This window comes from Phyllobates terribilis, unplaced genomic scaffold, assembly GCF_046119375.1.
Source record: "Phyllobates terribilis strain yellow unplaced genomic scaffold, ASM4611937v1 Scaffold_1__5_contigs__length_1240528914, whole genome shotgun sequence".
In the NCBI taxonomy this organism is placed as follows: domain Eukaryota; kingdom Metazoa; phylum Chordata; class Amphibia; order Anura; family Dendrobatidae; genus Phyllobates; species Phyllobates terribilis.
The window spans coordinates 972,712,288-972,732,528 of record NW_027362761.1 but is presented as its reverse complement, the minus strand read 5'-3'; the positions used below and the strand labels follow the sequence as shown (position 1 = coordinate 972,732,528).

Here is a 20,241-nt window from a genome sequence, read left to right as displayed (position 1 = left end):
CATGTCCAGGCCCGTTTGAAGTTCGCCAATGACCATCTGGATGATCAAGAGGATGTATTGGGAGAAGGTCATGTGGTCAGATGAGACAAAAATAGAACTTTTTGGTATCAACTTCACTCGCCGTGTTTGAAGGAAGAAGGAGGATGATTACAACCCCAAAAACACCATCCCAACCTTGAAGCATGGTGGGGGAAACATCATACTTTGGGGGTGCTTTTTTGCAAAGGGGACAGGACGACTGCACCGTATTAAAGGGAGGATGGATGGGGTCATATATTGCGAGATTTTGACCAACAACCTCCTTGGCCTCAGCAAGAGCAATGAATATGGGTCGTGGATGGGTCTTCCAGCATGACAATGACCCGAAACACACAGCCAGGGTAACTAAGGAGTGGCTTCGTAAGAAGTATTTCAAGGTCCTGGAGTGGCCTAGTCAGTCTCCAGACTTGAACCCAATAGAAAATCTTTGGAGGGAGCTGACACTCAATGTTGCTCAGCGACAGCCCCGAAACCTGAAAGATCTGGAGAAGATCTGTATGGAGGAGTGGGCCAAAATCCCTGCTGCAGTGTGTGCAAACTTGGTCAAGAACTACAGGAAACATCTGACCTCTGTAATTGCCAACAAAGGTTTCTGTACCAAATATTAAAGGGGTATTCCCATCTCCAGAATCCTATCCCAATATGTAGTAGGTGTAATAATAATAATATTAGCAAATACCTCCAATTAGAAATGTAGTTTAGTTTTTCAGATTCCCTATGTGTCTTTCCTCATATGCAGGCATTGCAGGACCTTAGGTATTCGTGGTTAAGACCACTGATATAGTGAGTTAGCTAGTTGCTGGTGGTCATAACCATGGATACCTAAGGTCCTGCAATGCCCTGCACATGAGGAAAGAGACATAACGAATCAGAAAAACTGTACTACATTTCTAATTGGAGGTATTTGCTAATTTTATTATTATTACACCTACTACATCTTGGGATAGGATCTTGGAGATGGGAATGCCCCTTTAAGTTCTGTTTTTCTATTGTATCAAATACTTATTTCATGCAATAAAATGCTATTTAATTATTTATCACACAATGTGATTTTCTGGATTTTTATTTTTTTTAAGATTCTGTCTCTCACAGGTGAAGTGTACCTACGATAAAAATTACAGACCTCTGCATTCTTTGAAGGTGGGAAAACTTGCAAAATAGTCAGTACTACGGTAATTATTTTCCCCACTGTATGTATAAATGAGTCTATAGACTGCAGCGTGCAGAGCTCACACAGGACATGACAAACTCGGGTCACTAGTACTAAATGAGAGTTTGTGGATTGCAAGTTGAGGTGGAAACCCTAATGATCATGCATGAGAAACCTGTGTCATGAAGTAAGATATAATTCAGAAAGCCCGTTAGTAGACGCCATCAATGTGAGATGGGTGAGGGGCTGAGTCCTGGCACCCTCCCCTATCAGCTGACTGAAGGGCTGGAAGACTCTGTTAAGAGCAGTGCGCAATATGGGACAAAGTGGCAGGAAATCCCATAGCAAAGTGAACTCTGGCTCTTATGTCATTCCTGGTCATGTAGGAAGGTTTTCACCTTTAACCTGCACCAGATTAGCTGCAGAAAGTAGATTACATCACTAATCTGTTCCTAGCGTGTTTGAAGTTTAATGATCCAATGACCCAGGAAGACAGAACAACAATGTATGGCCCTTTCCTGTCCAATAGCTCATCATAATGCACGGCTGTATGTGCTGCTTTGGAGTTGTTGGTGGCCCCCTTACCTCTTGGGCCCCTGTGCTGCTGCACCAATGGTATGTTGGCCGCTGTAATGACCATACATTTTATACAGAGCTACAGATATGTTACAATCGTCCTCACAGTCAACAGTGTGTACCTGCTTCAATGTGTCATGGCGCATATATAACAAGAAGAAATTGTTGGCAAAAATATGCACCAGTAGCCATATAACAGAAAAAAAAAGAATGTAAGTGTGGAGAGATGAGCACACCCCCTCCAAAGTAAGTAGAAATTATTACGTGTGACCTTAAAATATTACCCAGAATGTAGATAAAGATGAGGGAGAGGCTACAGACCCCACGTGTTCCGCCAGTACTTTCTGACTTCTTCAGGGGTATGCACTTAACTCCCCTAAAGAATTCTGAAACTACTGCCGGAACGCATGGGGTCTGTAGCCTCTCCCTAATCTTTATCTACATTCTGGGTAATATTTTAAGGTCACACGTCTATCAATGTATGTACCGGTATATCTTTTTATCTGTATTTATTTGATCAGATGTATACATATTTCATATATTTTTCATCTGCAGATTCTCTTAAAATAGTGTTTCCTTTGTCCTTCTATATTTTCATGCTGTTATTTATTTTTTGCATATAATGCTGTTATATATTTCTGCATACTTTGGAGGGGGTGTGCTCATACCTCCACACTATTCTTTCTAGTGTGGAGATTTGGTGTGTTTTACAGAAACGATTTTGTGTTTCTGCTTTTTAAATTGTTTTTATATGTAATTGTGCATGCATTTGTTCTATGTAATAAAATGTTATATATATTTGGCATACAGGTTGTTTCGTCTATTGATGGTGCATAATTTTGCCAAGAACAATTCTTCTTTTTGTATACATTGTCGGTTTCTTGGCTTTTGGCACAGTAGTTCTCCTACTGGGTGGTGCAGACCTTCCCCCCCTTTTTTTATCTTCATGGTGCATATATACAATAATTACAGCTTTCTCTAATATAAGCTGCCTACTTACTGTGTACATGGACCAGATCTAGTTGCACCGAAAAAGTGACTAGTCACATACTAGGAAAAAGCCAAGAAACAAGTCTCATGTCCAGACAGCCCAAGCAAAGAACACAATCATGTACATTTATCAAAGGCAATGCTGCAGAATAATATAGTAGCACACAATATATAAAAAGGTTGTACAGTTTAGAAAAAACATTTTTTTTTTTTTTTTACACGTTACGGGGTAATTTAAGAAATGAGGGTCTCCTGTTCCGGATTCCCACGTCTTGTCCACAGTGAGGAGTGCTTAAAGAGACCGGTTCTGTCCTGCATTATACAGAAAACCCACTCATCTGAACATGCAAAAGACCCCTGACGAAGCATTGATGAAACGCGCGTCAGGTGTTTGGTGGCTGAGCTCCTGACATTGGTATTTAACCATTGACATTACATATTTGGGAAATTTTGGTATCTGATATTACTCTCTCTACTGTATATTTATGTGCATTGTTTACCCTGCCGTGCTATATATTACTTGGGAGTGTTCTACTAACCAGCACATTTAATTAGTGCATATGTGTTGCAGGGATGTGTTCACTTACATAGTTGCATATATTTCTATAAATTGTGCATGTACTTTATTCATGATACATTATAGTCATAATTATTTCAGATCATAAATGGGGGTTTCCCACAATAGTTCACCCACCAAATTTTAATCTACCTGTATCCGATGCTTAATATCTTTTGCAGTTTTTATTTTTTATTTTATTTAAATAAAAGTTTGATATTTTTTATTAATATTTATTTGTCCGTTAATTTGTTCCTGGCACATATGCCTCTCTTTGATGTTTAATATGCAATGGGAAACATTTCAATGGGTTTTCCAGGAATAGGATTTTTCACCCCATGAGCCCAAGAATTTAAAGAGCCATTATTCACCCTCCTCGGGTCCAGCGCTGCCTTTCTGTCACTGCTCATCTGACTGTTTACAGGCTGCAAGGGTGATGTCACCGCACAGCACCGCTGCAGCCAATCACTTAGCTCAGCAGCTTGTGTCATTTACATCAGCAGAGCTCTTTTTATTATTTTTTCCTTGAAAAAACTCTACTTCTGGAAAACCCTTTTAAAAGTCCCCTGTGATAGCGCAACTGGAAAAATGAAACAATTGCCGCCAGATTACACCACAGCTGAATTTTGGGGTCTCGACAGGGGTGTAATCTGTGATCAGGTTACTGTTAACAGACACTTCTAAAAAAAAGTAGGGGATTATCTAAAGAAGATAACCTCTTTGAAACAAGAGACATTTAAAATCTTAGTAATTACATATGCAATAGCGCTTTGTGCCAAATTAAAAAAAAACTCATTTGACATTTTTTAAGGGCTGATTTAGGATTTTGTCTAGATTCAGGGACTATGCCTCTAAATCTGGGCAAAATTTGGCACTAATATGTTTGCAAGCCTGGATGAAATTCTACATAAAAAAGCCTGAAGCTTTAGACCCATATTTCACTGAAAATGCATGGCAGATTAGCTTTTGTGATTTCTGGTGGTCTACACACAGACCTCAGATTTGTTCTTATGCAGATTTTGATAAAGGTGCACTGACGTACATAATGAACAGCGCTGGCTGTCTGCGCCTTCCTTGAAGAAAGACATCACACAAGTGACATCACTGCACCACTCCAGATTAATGCCACCAGGCACCACAGAAGGCCTTTCCTTAACCCTCCATCACATACAATAGGCCTGACAGGCACATCTCTTTTACTTTCATTTCTCCTTCCTCACCAGATTGTGATGAAATCCCCTCCCTCCAGGTAGTCTCCTGTCTCTAGCAGCTCTGTGAAACCTCATACCACAGTTGGATTGCAGAGCTTCAGGAGGACAGATATAACTGCGCTAATCTCTCAGGCTCATTGAATGTGAACACGTCACACTCAATAAGGTTGGTATTTTATGTTTTTATTCATTACAATTGTTTATTTAGCTTGTTTTATGAATGTATAGCACAAAGTGTGAGGATATTTCATAGAAATAAGGCAGATTAAAAAAGAAAGTGTGCTGCTCAGGCATATACAGTAGTTCCCTAACACATATTCCTTCTCTTGCTTCAGATTATGTGCTGAAATGGAGAGGAAAATGTACAATTTATCAAAAAATCTTGATGTTGAGGAAGTAACAAACATGCTGTTAGATGATGCAGACCCCACACTGAATGAGGATTTAGGAGAGGAAAGTGAGATTGATTCTCATGATGAGGTGGAAGTATGTGAAGTGGATTCTGAAACAGAGCAAGATGGTGACAGTGATGAGGATGAAGATGTAGAATCTTATTATATGGGAAAAGATAAAAAAAAACTATGGAACAAGAAGCCACTCCAGAAAAACCGTAGGGAACCTCAAAACATTATTACTTACCTTCCTGCAGTCATAGGAACTGCAAGTAATGCAAAAACTGCAGTTGAATGCTGGAATAGTTTATTCACATATGACATTCTGGACTCTATTGTCACATATACCAACCAATATATAGACATTATAAAGGACAAGTTCATCTGCAACAGAACCATCAAGGCCACAGATGAAATAGAACTGCGTGCTTTTTTGGATTATTATACATTGCAGGAGCTTATAGGGCAAATAGACAAAGTTTGGAGGAACTTTGGAGTAAAGATGGGGATGGAGTTGAAAAATTTGGCCTTGTTATGTCCATAAACAGATTCAAGCTTCTAATTCGTTGCCTTCGGTTTGACGACAGAACTACCCGAACCGAACATAAAACACATGACCGACTTGCTCCAATTCGTGATATATTCCAAAAATTTGTTGAAAACTGTAAAAAAAGCTATTGCCCTGGGGAGAATCTCACTATTGACGAAATGCTCCCTGTTTTTTGTGGTAAATGTGCCTTTCGTCAATATATTCCATCAAAGCCTAACAAATATGGAATAAAAATGTATGCCCTTGTTGATGCCAGTAAGACCTACACTTACAACCTGGAAGTTTATGCAGGAAAACAACCAGAAGGTCCTTACTGTGTCAGCAACAAACCCAGTGATGTTGTAAAAAGACTGGCTGAGCCCTTATTTGGATCGGGTCGCAATATAACAGCTGACAATTGGTTTTCAAATTGTGATCTGATTGATTATCTGAAAATGCAGAAGCTTTCATATGTCGGAACTGTAAGAAAAAATAAAAAAGAATTGCCTACACAGTTTGTAAGTGTGAAAGGGAGACAACAGTACAGCAGTATGTTTGCATTCCATAATGGAAAGGTTTTGGTTTCCTATGTACCACAAGCAAAAAAAATTGTACTTCTTCTATCAGCACTTCATGATGATGATGCCATCGATCCTGGGACTGAGGCACAAAAAACCCGGAGATAATTACATTTTATAATGCAACCAAAGGGGGTGTTGATACAGCTGATCAGATGTGCTCAACTTTCAACGTCAGCAGAAACACCAAACGCTGGCCAATGGTCATATTTTTTGCTATGTTGAATTTGGGTGGTATAAATTCACAAGTCATTTACCTTGAAAACAAGCTTGAACCACTCCGTAGACGATTCTATCTTAAAAAATTGGTCCATGAACTAGTGCTTGGAGAGCTACGCAGGAGAAGTATGAAAACAATCGGTATCCCCTCTCGCCTTCAAGTTCAGCTCAAAAGATTCCGCCCAGAAGATGATAGTGAAAATTCACCACCTGCACCACCTCCCAAAAGAAGGAGATGCACCACGGAAAGCGGAATCAGAAGGCTTTCTAATTATGAATGTCACAAATGTCATAATGCGATCTGCCTGACGCATGCAAAAATGATGTGTAATTCTTGCTCTTTGCTCTGCAAGTGTAATTTTTCTGGGGAAACTTCAGGATCTAATTCTGATTGAATATGTGTTTAATAGTACTTAAGGTACCTTAAAATTAAGTTTGTTTCCATAAATTTTCTTCGTAGAGTTTTTTGACAGAGTCGAACTGGGGACTGTTTGGCGGGAATTTTGAAATGTTTGTATGTCAGAGTTATTAGTTTTATGTTAAGTAAATGTTTTTTTTTGCACCTGATTATGTGTAGTCTCTTTTATTACATCCCTATGAAGGTCACTGATCACTTTTAGAGCACTGAAATTGCAAACATTAGATATTATAGGTATTTTTCTAGCCTGCGCCTGTATGTGAACTCGTTAGAACCGATATTGTATGTGACGGAGGGTTAATAGATTCATACTAGCTGGGGGTTTTTTGAAAAATGGTTTGCTGCACCACACAATTGAAAGTGTAAAACTATCCAAAATTACTGACTAGAATGACAAAAAACTACAGAAGGGCACACATAAAAAACAACATATTGGCTAGTAACAATTCATTTCAAACCAGAAATGGAGTGAACAGCGCACAAGCTTCAGATTATCATCACCGGGATGAGCGCCTCGGATCCTCATCCTCTGAGGCTGCTGCAGCAGTGGTTGCTTATTTCCATGCTTCTCATACACATAGGTGGCCTCCGCATACTATATATGTTCGGTATGCCATTGGAAAGGCATTTTTGTCACCCGAATTCTTCTTCTGAAGGACTAACATTTTAGAGGTTAACCTCCTTCCAATAAATTCCCCTACTAAGTAATGTCAGCACTTCATTTCTTTTTTCCATAACAGCATAACGCATGTCCTAATGCACGTGCAAGATCTGACCTGTAAAAGCGCCTCTCTGCACATGCTAAAGTGAGGTAGTAAGGGTAAGACAGTGCGGCTGGGAATGCAGTTTTCTGAAAGCAAAATCCAAATGTAATAGGTCGCAAATAATATTTAAAGGGATGGTCCACTACTAGGACCACCCCTTCTCAATCTGAATGTTAAACTAAAAATACCTTTACTCTCCTTCGGTGCAGGCGCCGTTCCAGTGGTGTCAACACTTGTTGGACAACCCCTTTAAAATTAAATATTTAACATATTTTTGGATACAAACATTGCAGATCAGCCAGACCTCCCCTGGTGAATTGTAAGTGCTATTATTGTGCATTGGAAGCAACTCAGCCACAAAACCATAGACCAATGAATAGGGCTAACAAGTGCGGAAACACGTGGCCCCTAAACAGACTGACATCTATGCTTTTCCCAGACTCAAGCAAAGACAAATTTGCCAGGTTCTGTATGTGGGTGGATTTTATATCATTTGAAGCCTTTTTTGAGTTTATGAAAAACAATGATAAAAAGTTTAAGTAAGGTGAAAATGCACATATATATATATATATATATATATATATATATATATATATATATATATATATATATATATATATATATATATATATGGGCAGCTTAGACTGTAGGAGCAACCTTACCTTTCAGAAGCTTATTCAGGTCCACAGCGTCTTGTAAAGCCTTTGAGGTGGATTTGCCATCAAACTCAGGATCTGAATTAAAAAAAAAAAAAAGTGACTAATATATGACTAGCTGTGTCTTATTCCCCCATTTACTGGAGAACTGTCCGGATATCAGAGATGTACAGTACAGACCAAAAGTTTGGACACACCTTCCCATTTAAAGATTTTTCTGTATTTTCATGACTATGAAAATTGTACATTCACACTGAAGGCATCACAACTATGAATTAAGCCATGTGGAATTATATACTTAACAAAAAAGTGTGAAACAACTGAAAATGTGTCTTATATTCTAGGTTCTTCAAAGTAGCCACCTTTCGCTTTGATGACTGCTTTGCACACTCTTGGCATTCTCTTGATGAGCTTCAACAGGTAGTCACCGGAAATGGTTTTCACTTCACAGGTGTGCCCTTGTCAGGTGTAATAATTGGGATTTCTTGCCTTATAAATGGTGTTGGGACCATCAGTTGTGTTGTGCAGAAGTCTGGTGGATACACAGCTGATAGTCCTACTGAATAGACTGTTAGAATTTGTATTATGGCAAGAAAAAAAGCAGCTAAGTAAAGAAAAACGAGTGGCCATCATTACTTTAAGAAATGAAGGTCAGACAGTCCGAAAAGTTGGGAAAACTTTGAAAGTGTCCCCAAGTGCAGTTGCAGAAACCATCAAGCGCTACAAAGAAGCTGGCTCACATAAGGACCGCCCCATGAAAGGAAGGCCAAGAGTCACCTCTGCTTCTGAGGATACGCAAAAGGTGGCTACTTTGAAGAACCTAGAATATAAGACATATTTTCAGTTGTTTCACACTTTTTTGTCAAGTATATAATTCCACATGTGTTAATTCATAGTTTTGATGCCTTCAGTGTGAATGTACAATTTCCATAGTCAAGAAAATAAAGAAAAATCTTTAAATGAGAAGGTGTGTCCAAACTTTTGGTCTGTACTGTATATGATGATAAACTATAAAAAAAAACATAAGTAAAAAACATGAGAGGGAAAGTTCATAAGGAGCTACTTACCACAGGATTCCTGCCGGACGTTCTCTTGCCGCTTTACTTTAGCCTTCAGGGCTTCGCTAGTAGCGGCTATGTCAAATGACTGTATAGGGCTGATGTCGGGGGTGGAGAGTGGGGTCACATCAGTGACCGTGTCCTCGGACTCATCAACAAAGTCCCTGAGGTCTCTCACACTCGGTCTATGGAGCCTGCGCTCAGGAGAACGCACAGAAGAAGGACCTCTGTCTTTTGACGACTGGTAAGATTTCGAGGTGTGATCATCTGACGTAGTGTCTGAAAACTCTGTATCGGAGCTGGAGATGGAAGAAGGAAAGTCTCTGCTGTATTTTCCGGTGCTCTTCTTCCCAATGTTTGTCTGCTTTGTAGGTTTTGGTCTGGAGCCGCGACTCTCCTCCTCACTACTGTCATCTGCATCTGGGTAGTAGTTATCTTCATATTCTTGCCTTATCTGGGGGATTCCTGTGGGAATAGTAGCTTCTATTCTCATACTCTGTGCAGAGCTCCTATCAGATTTTACAGCACTGCCGGGTCTTGGGGCATTAAAGGAGGACAATGGCTCTGGGGACTTTTGTTTGGTTTCCTTCAAGAGCTCGTTAGTCTCTTTGCTGCTTGGCCCTTCCTGCGTTTCTTCTGCTCTCTCACTATCCTCAGACTCAGAATCATGTTTATTCTGCTTCTGCTCATATGTGCTGGATCCCAATGCACTGAAAACTTGTCGCTTCGCTTCCTCATCGTCACTGTCAAAAAAGGTGTGATCCACTTCACCATCATCAGAAAGATTTCCATACCGATCCATGATGATGTACAGGCTTTTCCTGTAAGAAAAGAAATAAAATTAAAAGTTATCACAGCCCCAGTTCTAAGAAGGTGTTCCTTAGCAATGTGGCTTCTTGAGACATGCCTACAGTAAGACGTTCCGCATAGGACACTGTAAACCCTGAGCAGAAGAGATCATCCTGGAGAACACAGATTTAGGCAGTCTTCACACGTCTAGGTGATTTCTGACCCTGACACTGGTCTTCAGACCTGAACTCTGTAGTTGAGTTTGGGTCAGGAGACCTAAAGCAGGTGAGGAAATCACAGCACATACATGTGGCCACCAGTGTGCGACTGTCCATTTTCCTGATAACATATTCAACGTAACACTCGGACCATTCAGGTTCTACCAAAAGGAGTTTAAAGCACCATATGGTTCTGGAAGTTCAGTTTAATAGACCAGAGTTCGAAATTTCCATCCTTAGTACAGACAGTTTAAGGGGTCCACAAGACTATTTTAATTTATAAAAATAGACCTATAGTGGTCTTAAAATAATAATAAAATAAAAGACGCTCGCCTACTGGATGGCATGTGACCACTGCATCTGTCATTTTCCACCAGAGCAGAATGTCTACTAGCGTTCTCCTTCGGCTCAGTTGGACCATCATAGCTGCAGCCAATCAGTGGCCATGTAACAACCCCCAGCAGAAGAGGGAGTGGTGCAGAGGAAAGGGGGGGGGGGTCCTGTAGGAGCCAATACGCTTTTTGTTTTCTCTAAGTTTAAGACCACCATAGGCCATTTTTTTTTTTTTACATAAAAAACTAGGTGAAGACTCCTTTAATATTTAGTTCAACATGTCCAGAGGCAAAACTAAACTGAACAGGTCAAAGATTAGATCAATGTGAATGGCACTTATTACAGATGACAAATGTAGAAAGCCGGCGCTCCGGGTGGATGGTGGTGCTCAGTGACAGGAGATAGATCCTGAAAATAACATCCAAAAACCTCAGCCCTATCCTCACAGACACACATGCACTACTTCTAGATTCAATTTGATTGAAGGTTACAAGGAGGACTGAAGTGTAGGTCATCTTGTACAGTGTGGCACCCCTGAACATGCCGACACTTCAACAAATGTCATTTTCTTCACTGCAACTAAGGAGCGCTGTGGTTCTCATATATTAACCCTTTAGTGACTGGACCATATTTTTAAAATCTGACCAGTGTCACTTTATATAGTAATAACTCTGGAATGCTTCAACATATCCCATTGATTTTGAGACTATTTTCTGTGACACAATACTTTTGAATAATGGTAAATTTAGATTGATATGTTTTGCGTTTATTAATAAAAATACCAGAAATTTCACAAAAAGGTTTTAAAAATTGCAATTTTCAAACTTTGAATGACTATCCCTTTAATTCCAATAGTCATACCACACAAAACCATTAATAAACAACATTTCCCTCCTGTCTGCTTTACATCAGCACCATTTGTAACGTGTTGTTTTATTTCGTTAGCATTTTAAAAGGTTTAAAAATGTGGCAGCAATTTTTCATTTTTTCAAGGAAATTTACAAAACTTATTTTTATAGGGACCTGTTCAGTTTTGAAGTGACTTTAGGGGTCCTATATGTTGGAAACCACCCAAAAGTCATACCATTTTAAAAACCGCACCCCTCAAAGTAGTTAAAATTGCTTTCAGGTAGTTCATTAACCCTTCTGGTTCTTTTCAGGAAGTAATGGAAAAAGTTTATTTTTACCACCTAAATTTTGATAACTTCTGAACAGGCCGCTATAGCCGGCAGACTCTAAGGCCGTTATTTGGCCGTTACCTGCCATGGCAAATTGAGCTTCGGCACGTAGCCTAGAGTGAGTGACTCGGTACGGGGCCTGGTAATTGGATTAATACAGGTGTTTTATTTATTTATTTTTTATATATTTATACGGAAATCAGACAGGGACCACGTGGCAGGACGGAGATGGATAGAAAGTGTGTGCTGCAGACTCAGTTTTCCTTTAGAATATCAGGTTTGAGTCATCCTCCCCCGTCTTGGTCTATATAGAGTAAGATGGAGAAATTAATGAAGTTTTGTCGTATTGGCACTAAGCCAAATTCAGATGGCAAGTTGGACCAGTGTGCATTAGTCGCGACTCGTGAAGGGAAAAGTCACATTAAACAATGTAAAAAGCTTATGAAATTGTGTGGAATGCCAGAAGGGGGGAGGTTACAGCCCCTGGAGTGGAAGACTGTCTTAAAAGAGAGAAAAGGTACTTTAGAAGATAATGGATTATTGTCTACTGCTAGGGCATGGGAAAGAGTCTCTGAAAGTTTGTATGGAGAAAATTAGGTAGAAGAGGAAAGGAAAAAGAAGGACAGAGTTTTGAGTTATGTGTATTACAAAAATGTATCCTGTGAGCGGCCACTGCCGTATAATGGTGGTGATGGTGGCACATTGCCATGTGCTGCTTCTGGCAGCAGCCATTTTGTGGATGGCAAAAGTGCTCCTTCTGGCGGCAGCCATTTTGTGGATGGCAAAAGTGCTCCTTCTGGCGGCAGCCATTTTGTGGATGGCACATGTGCTGCCTCCGGTGGCAGCCATCTTGGAACGTTGCCCCACATTATACAAACTGAGCCATATCATCATGTAACTGACATAGATCTGGCTAAATAGAGTGAGGCACAATCCAGGAATATACACACGACTTTCGGTGGTGAACATACTAGGCAAATGCTACACAATAATTACACCTGTACTTCCGGTGCCATCTCTAGTCCTGCCTCAGGTGCCACCACCAACCTAGCCAACGCCCACGTCTGAGGATCCCATCCTTTATGTCAAGTGTACACCCCAGCAAGCTGCCACTCTGCTGAACCAACTCCCAGATCCAGAAAAACAGCCGATGCCTTTCTATAGAAGCATATTTGCCTGTTATGGACACTGCATTTAATGATGCCTCACTTGTCAGTGACACCACATGGGACTCTGATGTTCAGTTCTGCCAACAACTGAAGCTCCGAGCTGTTAACGCGGCAACCGTACTAGAAAGTCCCATTGTGCCCAATCCACATACATTGTCAGAAATACCAACAGATGCAAAACGTTTCACTGTCATCGATCTGGCCAATGCTTTCTTCAGTGTACCACTGCATCCAGAAGATTGATACCTGTTTGCCTTCATTTACAGAGGATCACAATACACCTGGACAGTCTTACCACAAGGAGCACAGAACTCACCAAGTCATTTCTCTCAGGCTCTTGCCTCTTGTTTACGGCCGTGGAGAGAGACTAACCATCAAGTTGTCCTTCTTCAATAAGTGGATGATCTCCTACTATGTTGTCCGGATCAGACGACAGCTTAAGAATCGAGTCTCAGTCTTCTCTTTCATCTTGCACAACAAAACTGCAAGGTGTCCCTCAACAAAATCCAGTGGTGACAGCCCAAAATTGTGTTTTTAGGCCACTGTCTCTCTCCAAACCTGAAACACCTAACGGGTGAAAGGAAACTTGCTATTGAGACCTTTCCTCTACCAAAAACGACCTAAGCAATTACAAGCTTTCTTAGGATTTATCACATATTGTCTCCAATGGATTCCAGATGCCTCAAAGCTGATGCAACCGTTGTACGATGACCTCAAGACGTCAGCTTTTCCACTACATCCCAAATCCGTGGAAGCCTTCTACGCTCTTAAACAGGCCATACAGTCTGCACCAGCTCTTGGAATCCCAAATTATCAACTACCTTTTTACTTGTTTGTCAGTGAAGTAGCAGGACATGCTTCCAGAGTCCTAGCACAGAAACATGGGGGAAGAACAAGACCCATCGGCTATTACTCAGCCCGCCTGGACTCGGTGTCTCAAGCTTCTCCGACTTGCCTCAGAGCCGTTCATGCTGCTCATGTGCTTCTGGACAAAACTTCTAATATCTTAGGACATCCGGTTCTCTTAATGGCTCCACACGACATAAAAGCTATTCTTGACCAAACTCAACTTAAACATCTGTCGCTGCAGCGTCATACGAGACTCCAATGTTCCCTCTTGATTCCAGATAATGTCACTCTTGTCCGCTGCACCATCCTCAACCCGTCCACGCTACTTTCTCTTTCCAGGGGGGATGTGGATGATGATACTGATGCTCTAGGTGAAGATGCCTTTACTGTTAGAACCTTGCTCTTAGGTTTTTTTTCCTTTGCTGGTCACATGACCTTGTTGGCCTATTTAAGCCTGCTCCGCCCTTCTGGCTTTGCTGGACTTCATTGTATAACTACTTTCTAGCTAGCCTGTGCTCTGTATCTTACTCTGTTAGTTTGCTTGGTCTACGGACCTCTATGTTCTATATATTTTGTTTGTTCGTCTGTCTGCTACTATTTCTGTTAGGAGGTGTCCCATATTCCTCCCAGTCCTTAGTACTTGTAGGGATTCCTTCCCCACATCTATAGGTCTCCGTACAGACTAGCTTAGGACTTTAGCAGGTCTGATCGCAGGATCAGGTTCCCTGTTACATCGTAGGGATTCAGCTGAGTTCTATCGTAGGGACAGATCTCCTCTCTTTCCTTAGCTCTGGTAGCAGAACATAACATTTACACACTCAGAGGATCATGATTGTCTCGAACAGATGCAGGAAGAAGATGCCTCCAAGAGAAATGTGTCTGAAGACCCACTCCCGCATGCTGACCTAACATTCTTCACCGATGGTTCCAGATTTGCAGATGAAACTGGAAGATTCCATATGGCATATGCCGTGGTTACACATGACCAGGATTCATTTAGAAAAGAGAAAGCAGTGTTGTACGTGTCTCAAGACACTGAAGAAGGGCCTCAAAGCTCTCTTGAAGTTTTATCCATTTACATCAAGACAAGACACCGGACGATGAAAAGACGTTGTGGCAAGAAGCAGGAGCTAAAAAAGATGAAGATGGAGTCTGGAGGAAGAACAAAAAGATCTGTCTACCTCGTAATCTGTACCCCTCGGTGACAGAATGGGCATACGGTATCACCCATAGAGGCAAGAATCAGATGAATGACTTGATTTGGAAGACTTATATGGCACATGGGATTTCTACTGTCACCCAAAAATATTGCAAGTCTTGCTTTGTGTGTGCAACATGCAATCCAGCACCGCCTCAGAAAGTTACTCAGAAACATTTGGCTAAACCACTCTATGACAAAAGTAGGGAAGTACGAGTATGTACTGGTAGTGACTGAAATGTTCTCAGGATGGCCTGAAGCCTATCCAGTAACCAATATTACTGCCAGAGTGACTGTTAAGAGACTGATGACTGAGGTAGTGTGCAGATATGGAATCCCAGAGGTGATTGAGAGTGACCAAGGACCCGCATTCATTGCAGAACTATGGACATTGGTAGGGGCCGATTTGGGTTTACATACTCCGTATCACCCCCAGAGCAGTGGTAAAGTAGAAAGGCTAAATTGCACCTTGAAAAACAAAATACTGAAAGCCAATCAGGAGGTCAAACTTCCTTGGACAGACATTTTGCCCATTGCCTTATATTCAGTCAGAAACACTCCGAGAGGTCCCACTAAACTCACACCATATGAGATTCTTTTTGGGGGGCCTCCAAGGTTGGGTCAATATTTTCCACAACAGCTAACCTTAGGAAGTGATACTCTTGTAAATTATGTAATTTCTCTTACTAAAGAATTGTCAGTAACACATGCACGAGTTTTATCATCCATTCCAGATTTTAGTGAAGGTATTCACACTTTCCAAACTGGTGACTACGTGCTGGTAAAGAAGTTCACTAGAAAGACATCCCGGAGTTGAGATTTGAGGGTCCCTACCAAGTGCTCCTGACCACTCCTACTTCAGTCAAACTTGAAGGAAGACCGACGTGGATACATGCCTCCCACTGCAAGAAGTTCTTGCCTCCATCAGAACCTTCTACATAATTTTACATATCCTCTATTTTGTGTGTTGTGCCATTCTATAATCATTTGTAGGAGGACAACAGGTCGCAATCACCCAAGCAAGGGGGGTGATCACGCACTGATGGGTGAGGGAACCACAGTAGGGACAGAAGGTTAATAAAGTATTTAGAGGGGACTGTTGAGGAGAGCCATAGGATCAAATACTTAATTAACCTCAAGACATAGGAGATTGAGAGAAAAGACCCATAAAGTGTATTATTTCACCTTATAGCTTGTTTAGATCAAAAGATGGCTGCCATTTCCTGTTTCATCACACCATGCACTGTTATGGGAAGAAGCTGCATTCTATTGAAGGACTAATCAACCACAGAGCGACACATCGCTTGGAGAAACCCACCCTGATGACCTCATGGATCACGCCCCCCTGATGACCTCATGGATCACGCCCCCCCTGATGACCTCATGGATCACGCCCACCCTGATGACCTCATGGACCACGCCCACCCTGATGACCTCATGGACCACGCCCACCCTGATGACCTCATGGATCTGCCCATGGACTAACCAATGAATACATCTGGTTACTCACATTCTAGGGCTAACTGAGCCCCTATTTACAGTTTATATAAGTCTATGTTCGGGTTGAATAAAGGCACTTGGAGCTGGGCCATAGCTGATCAAGGAGAGCTTACATCCGACTGTGTGTGTGTCTGATGTTATTCTTTCTTGCATGCACTTGATCATATCCATTAGGCCAGGAGCAGGCAACTAGTGAACATATCAAAATGTTCGCCCTAACATCAGGACCACACGATCAAGATCTCATGGTGCCAATGAGATTAGAGAGCCCTCGCCCCGCACTCTGTTAACTATTTAGATTCTGTAGTCACCATTGACAACAGAATCTAAGGGGTTAAAAGCCCATGGCCGGTGCCAACACTGATCGTGGCTAATGCTCAAATTCTCAGCGCATCCACACAGGGTTGATGCACTAAGGGAACATCTGCAGCTAAAGCTGAATTCTCACAATCTGCATTGAATTTTGTTGTGGATCTTGCTGTTGAAATGCTGCAAATTTGTTACAGATCTCACCCCACCCTCACCTCTACCCCCCCGAAATTACAAGGGGTAAAATCCGCAGCGACAATCTGCAGCATAAAGTGACATGTTGTGGATTGGAAATCTGCACCTTAAATCTATCTAGAAAGGAAAGGGGGGACACGCTCTTACAGAAACACTTCATAGTGCTAAGTGGGAAAAAGAATTTCAAAGACTGTGCGCAAGTATAAGGCCACGGCCCCACTATCAGTATTCGGTCAGTATTTTTTTTTCTCAGGAGTGGGAGCCAAAACCAGGAGTGGGTGATAAATGCGGAATTGGTGACTTGTTTCTATTATAACTTTTCTCTGATTGTTCCTCACCTGGTTTTGGCTCCTACTCCGGAGAAAAAATACTGACTGAATACTGACCAAATACTGATAGTGGGACCAAATATTGATTTTATTTTGTTCATTAACTTTGCATTTTGTAAATTAAAGGGGTTGTCCAGTACTATTGAAAATAGGCCAATGTATTTTTATGATGAAAATAAGTATCTTTGTAAATACCTTGTGCTGCTGTTACTGCCTGTGAGCGGCGATATCACTGGCCGCTCACAGGCATCATGTGACCCCCACTGATGTCACGTCAAGTGAGGTGTGACATCAGTGACGCTCTCCCCGCGGTGGCTGCTGGGTTGTGGGTGGGTTTACCCCCCGCGTCACACCCAGCATCCACTGTGCGCTTTCCCAATGAACTGGGAGAGGGAGAGCACGGAGTGGATGCTGGGTAACCCTGCCCACAGCCTGGCATCCACCGTGGAACGCGGAAGAGAGACCCCCGGCTGCAGCTGGAACATGACGTGACATCAGCGGATGTCAGCGCCGGCTGCAGCCGGGGGTCACATGATGACTGTGAGCGGCCAGTGATACTGCCTGTGAGCGGCGCTAACAGCAGCGCAAGGTATTTACAAAGAAATGTATTTATTTTCATCATAAAAATACACTGGCCAATTATCAATAGTACTGGACAACCCTTTTAATAAACTATTAAAGGGGTTATCTGGGGCTATTTGACAGTCGCCTCCCGGCTGTCAATCAGCATAACATTGGCTGAGATGCCCCGTCAATAGAGCATAGAGAATTAGTGACCATGACAATGTGACGTCAGTGGAAGCCGCAGGATCACCACCAGCAGCGCTCTGAGCTGGCAGAGATCGGTGCAGAGTACAACAGGCAGGTAAGTGGCAAGTATCAGCCTGTTAGTGCTCAGGCCCATAGGGAAAACAATAAAATAGCCCCGATAATCCCTTTAACAGCTCTATTTTGTAAAGCATACACATACATATACAGATAATAAAATGACACCACTGTCTTCTATTCTCCCAGTATAATGTGACATCCATAGTCTGCCCTGAGATCCAGTGTTCCCAGTAAGCATAGGGATGGACAGGTGATGCCAGGACAAGCACTGGGGGAGTCTCTCCATCCGGCTTCCTTTCCCCCTGCAGCGGCGCTCCCGTGCTCCGCCATGTTTACGTGCTGCCTCCCGTCCCTGCTGAGCAATCAGTGGGCGATTCCTAGAGCGGACAGATGAATGGCGGCGGGGCGCTGACAGCTGTCACTCAGGGCTGGGACATGAGGACGCATCAGGTCTCCATGGAGACGAGCGGAGGGGGCGGAGCTCCGCGCTGTACCGCTCCGGCCTGGGCACGACTCCATAAACACGTCTGTGGTGGGTGAGGAACAGGGGGATAACGCGTCTCGTGTACGGCAGCCGCACTGACACCATCCCCCATACACAGCACGGGAACACCGGGAGGTGTGGCTCTCACAGCCGCCGTTACCTGCTTGCTGCCCGGCTCTCCACAGACGTTGCACACACGGATCCTCCACTGCGCGCTCTGCTCTGGTCTCCAGCTCTCTCACAACATAGCTCCAGCCTGCCACTGAAGCCACGCCCCCGTCACCAAACCCTCACTGCCGCCCGAGGAAGAGTCTGGGCGCCATGTTTGTTCAGGGCATAGCAGGAATCGCGCGTGTGTCTGTACATGTGTGTCACAGTCTCAGTGGAAAGGGAAAAGAAAAAAAACAGCTCACCTGCATGATCCAGCTGGGTGTCTCCGGGATCCGTGATCAGCGCTGCTGCTTGCGCTCAGTAGACAGGTAATAGGAAACATGATGATCCAGCTCCACCGACTCCAATAGTAAAAAGAAATGTCTTTTATTTAGAAGTTTTTAAAACTATCCAGATGGCGATAATGTAACTCCAGCTGGTAGAAGAACAATACTAGAAGGGAAACACAGGGGCACCAAGGAGGGGTGCGCTACCAGACGCGTTTCGAGCGGTCTTCGCTCGAAATGCGTCTGGTAGCGCACCCCTCCTTGGTGCCCCTTTGTTTCCCTTCTAGTATTGTTCTTCTACCAGCTGGAGTTACATTATCGCCATCTGGATAGTTTTAAAAACTTCTAAATAAAAGACATTTCTTTTTACTATTGGAGTCGGTGGAGCTGGATCATCATGTTTCCTATTACCTGTCTACTGAGCGCAAGCAGCAGCGCTGATCACGGATCCCGGAGACACCCAGCTGGATCATCATGTTTCCTATTACCTGTCAGAGTCTCTGTAGATGCGTGTGTCTGTAGATGCGTGTGTCTGTGTCTGTGATTACAGCTATGGTGGCGCACCCTAATAATGGATGTAGGAGAATCTAGGCAGATGACCGTGCTGTTTTTAAAAATAATCTCTATAGAAAGACCAGCACTGATACTACCGCCATATGGTAGACTGGAAGATACCAGTCCTGCAGAACATATAAGACATTACAGTACAGTTATAGATGGTGACTTACAGCTGAGGTTCTTTCCGATGAACTCATTCCCTTTTCCCGTATTTTCCATCTGGCCCAGACCGATATGACGACTTCTCCAGCCAGGACTTGGCTGCATAGATTACAACATAGACACATCTGACTTTTCACATTTCCAGCCCCGTCCCTATCTATCCCCAAAATGCACAGACTCCTCATCCTGCTAATACTCCAATACTGAGCCTCTGCTGCATGTGTCCCTATTACTGCTCCTGCTGTGTGGTACCTTGTGCCCTCTAGATGGTAAAACATAGAAATACCGTGTGCAAGTGCCCTAGAAAACAAAGCCCACATTTTGCCTCCTAGAAAGTAATAATGCCCTCTATTTGCCCCCTTTGACAGTTACAATAACCTGAGTTCCCCTGTAATGATAAGTGCCCAGTTAACATTTAAAAGGGAACCTGTCACGTCCTAGTTGCTATGTACACTGCCCCCATTGCTTTGTTAGTGATGCAATGTGCTTGGGTGATTGGGTGGAGATTTGTGGGAAGGGTGGTGACAGTGACGGAGCAGCCGACAGAATCATCATAATTGACATTACAA

General features: G+C 42.6%; 1 protein-coding gene across 1 annotated transcript in view; it reads right to left on the bottom strand.

Moving 5' to 3' along the window:
• CFAP97 (cilia and flagella associated protein 97) overlaps nt 1-18,837 on the bottom strand; it is a 41,818-nt gene extending 22,981 nt beyond the window's left edge. The window contains exons 1-3 of the mRNA XM_073642585.1: nt 18,676-18,837; nt 9,146-9,957; nt 8,085-8,156 (exon numbers count right to left, since the gene is read on the bottom strand). Of these exons, the coding sequence (XP_073498686.1) occupies nt 8,085-8,156; nt 9,146-9,938 (865 nt within the window). The 5' untranslated portion in view covers nt 9,939-9,957; nt 18,676-18,837. The remainder of the gene's footprint in view (nt 1-8,084; nt 8,157-9,145; nt 9,958-18,675) is intronic.
• Nucleotides 18,838-20,241: the final 1,404 nt, after the last annotated feature.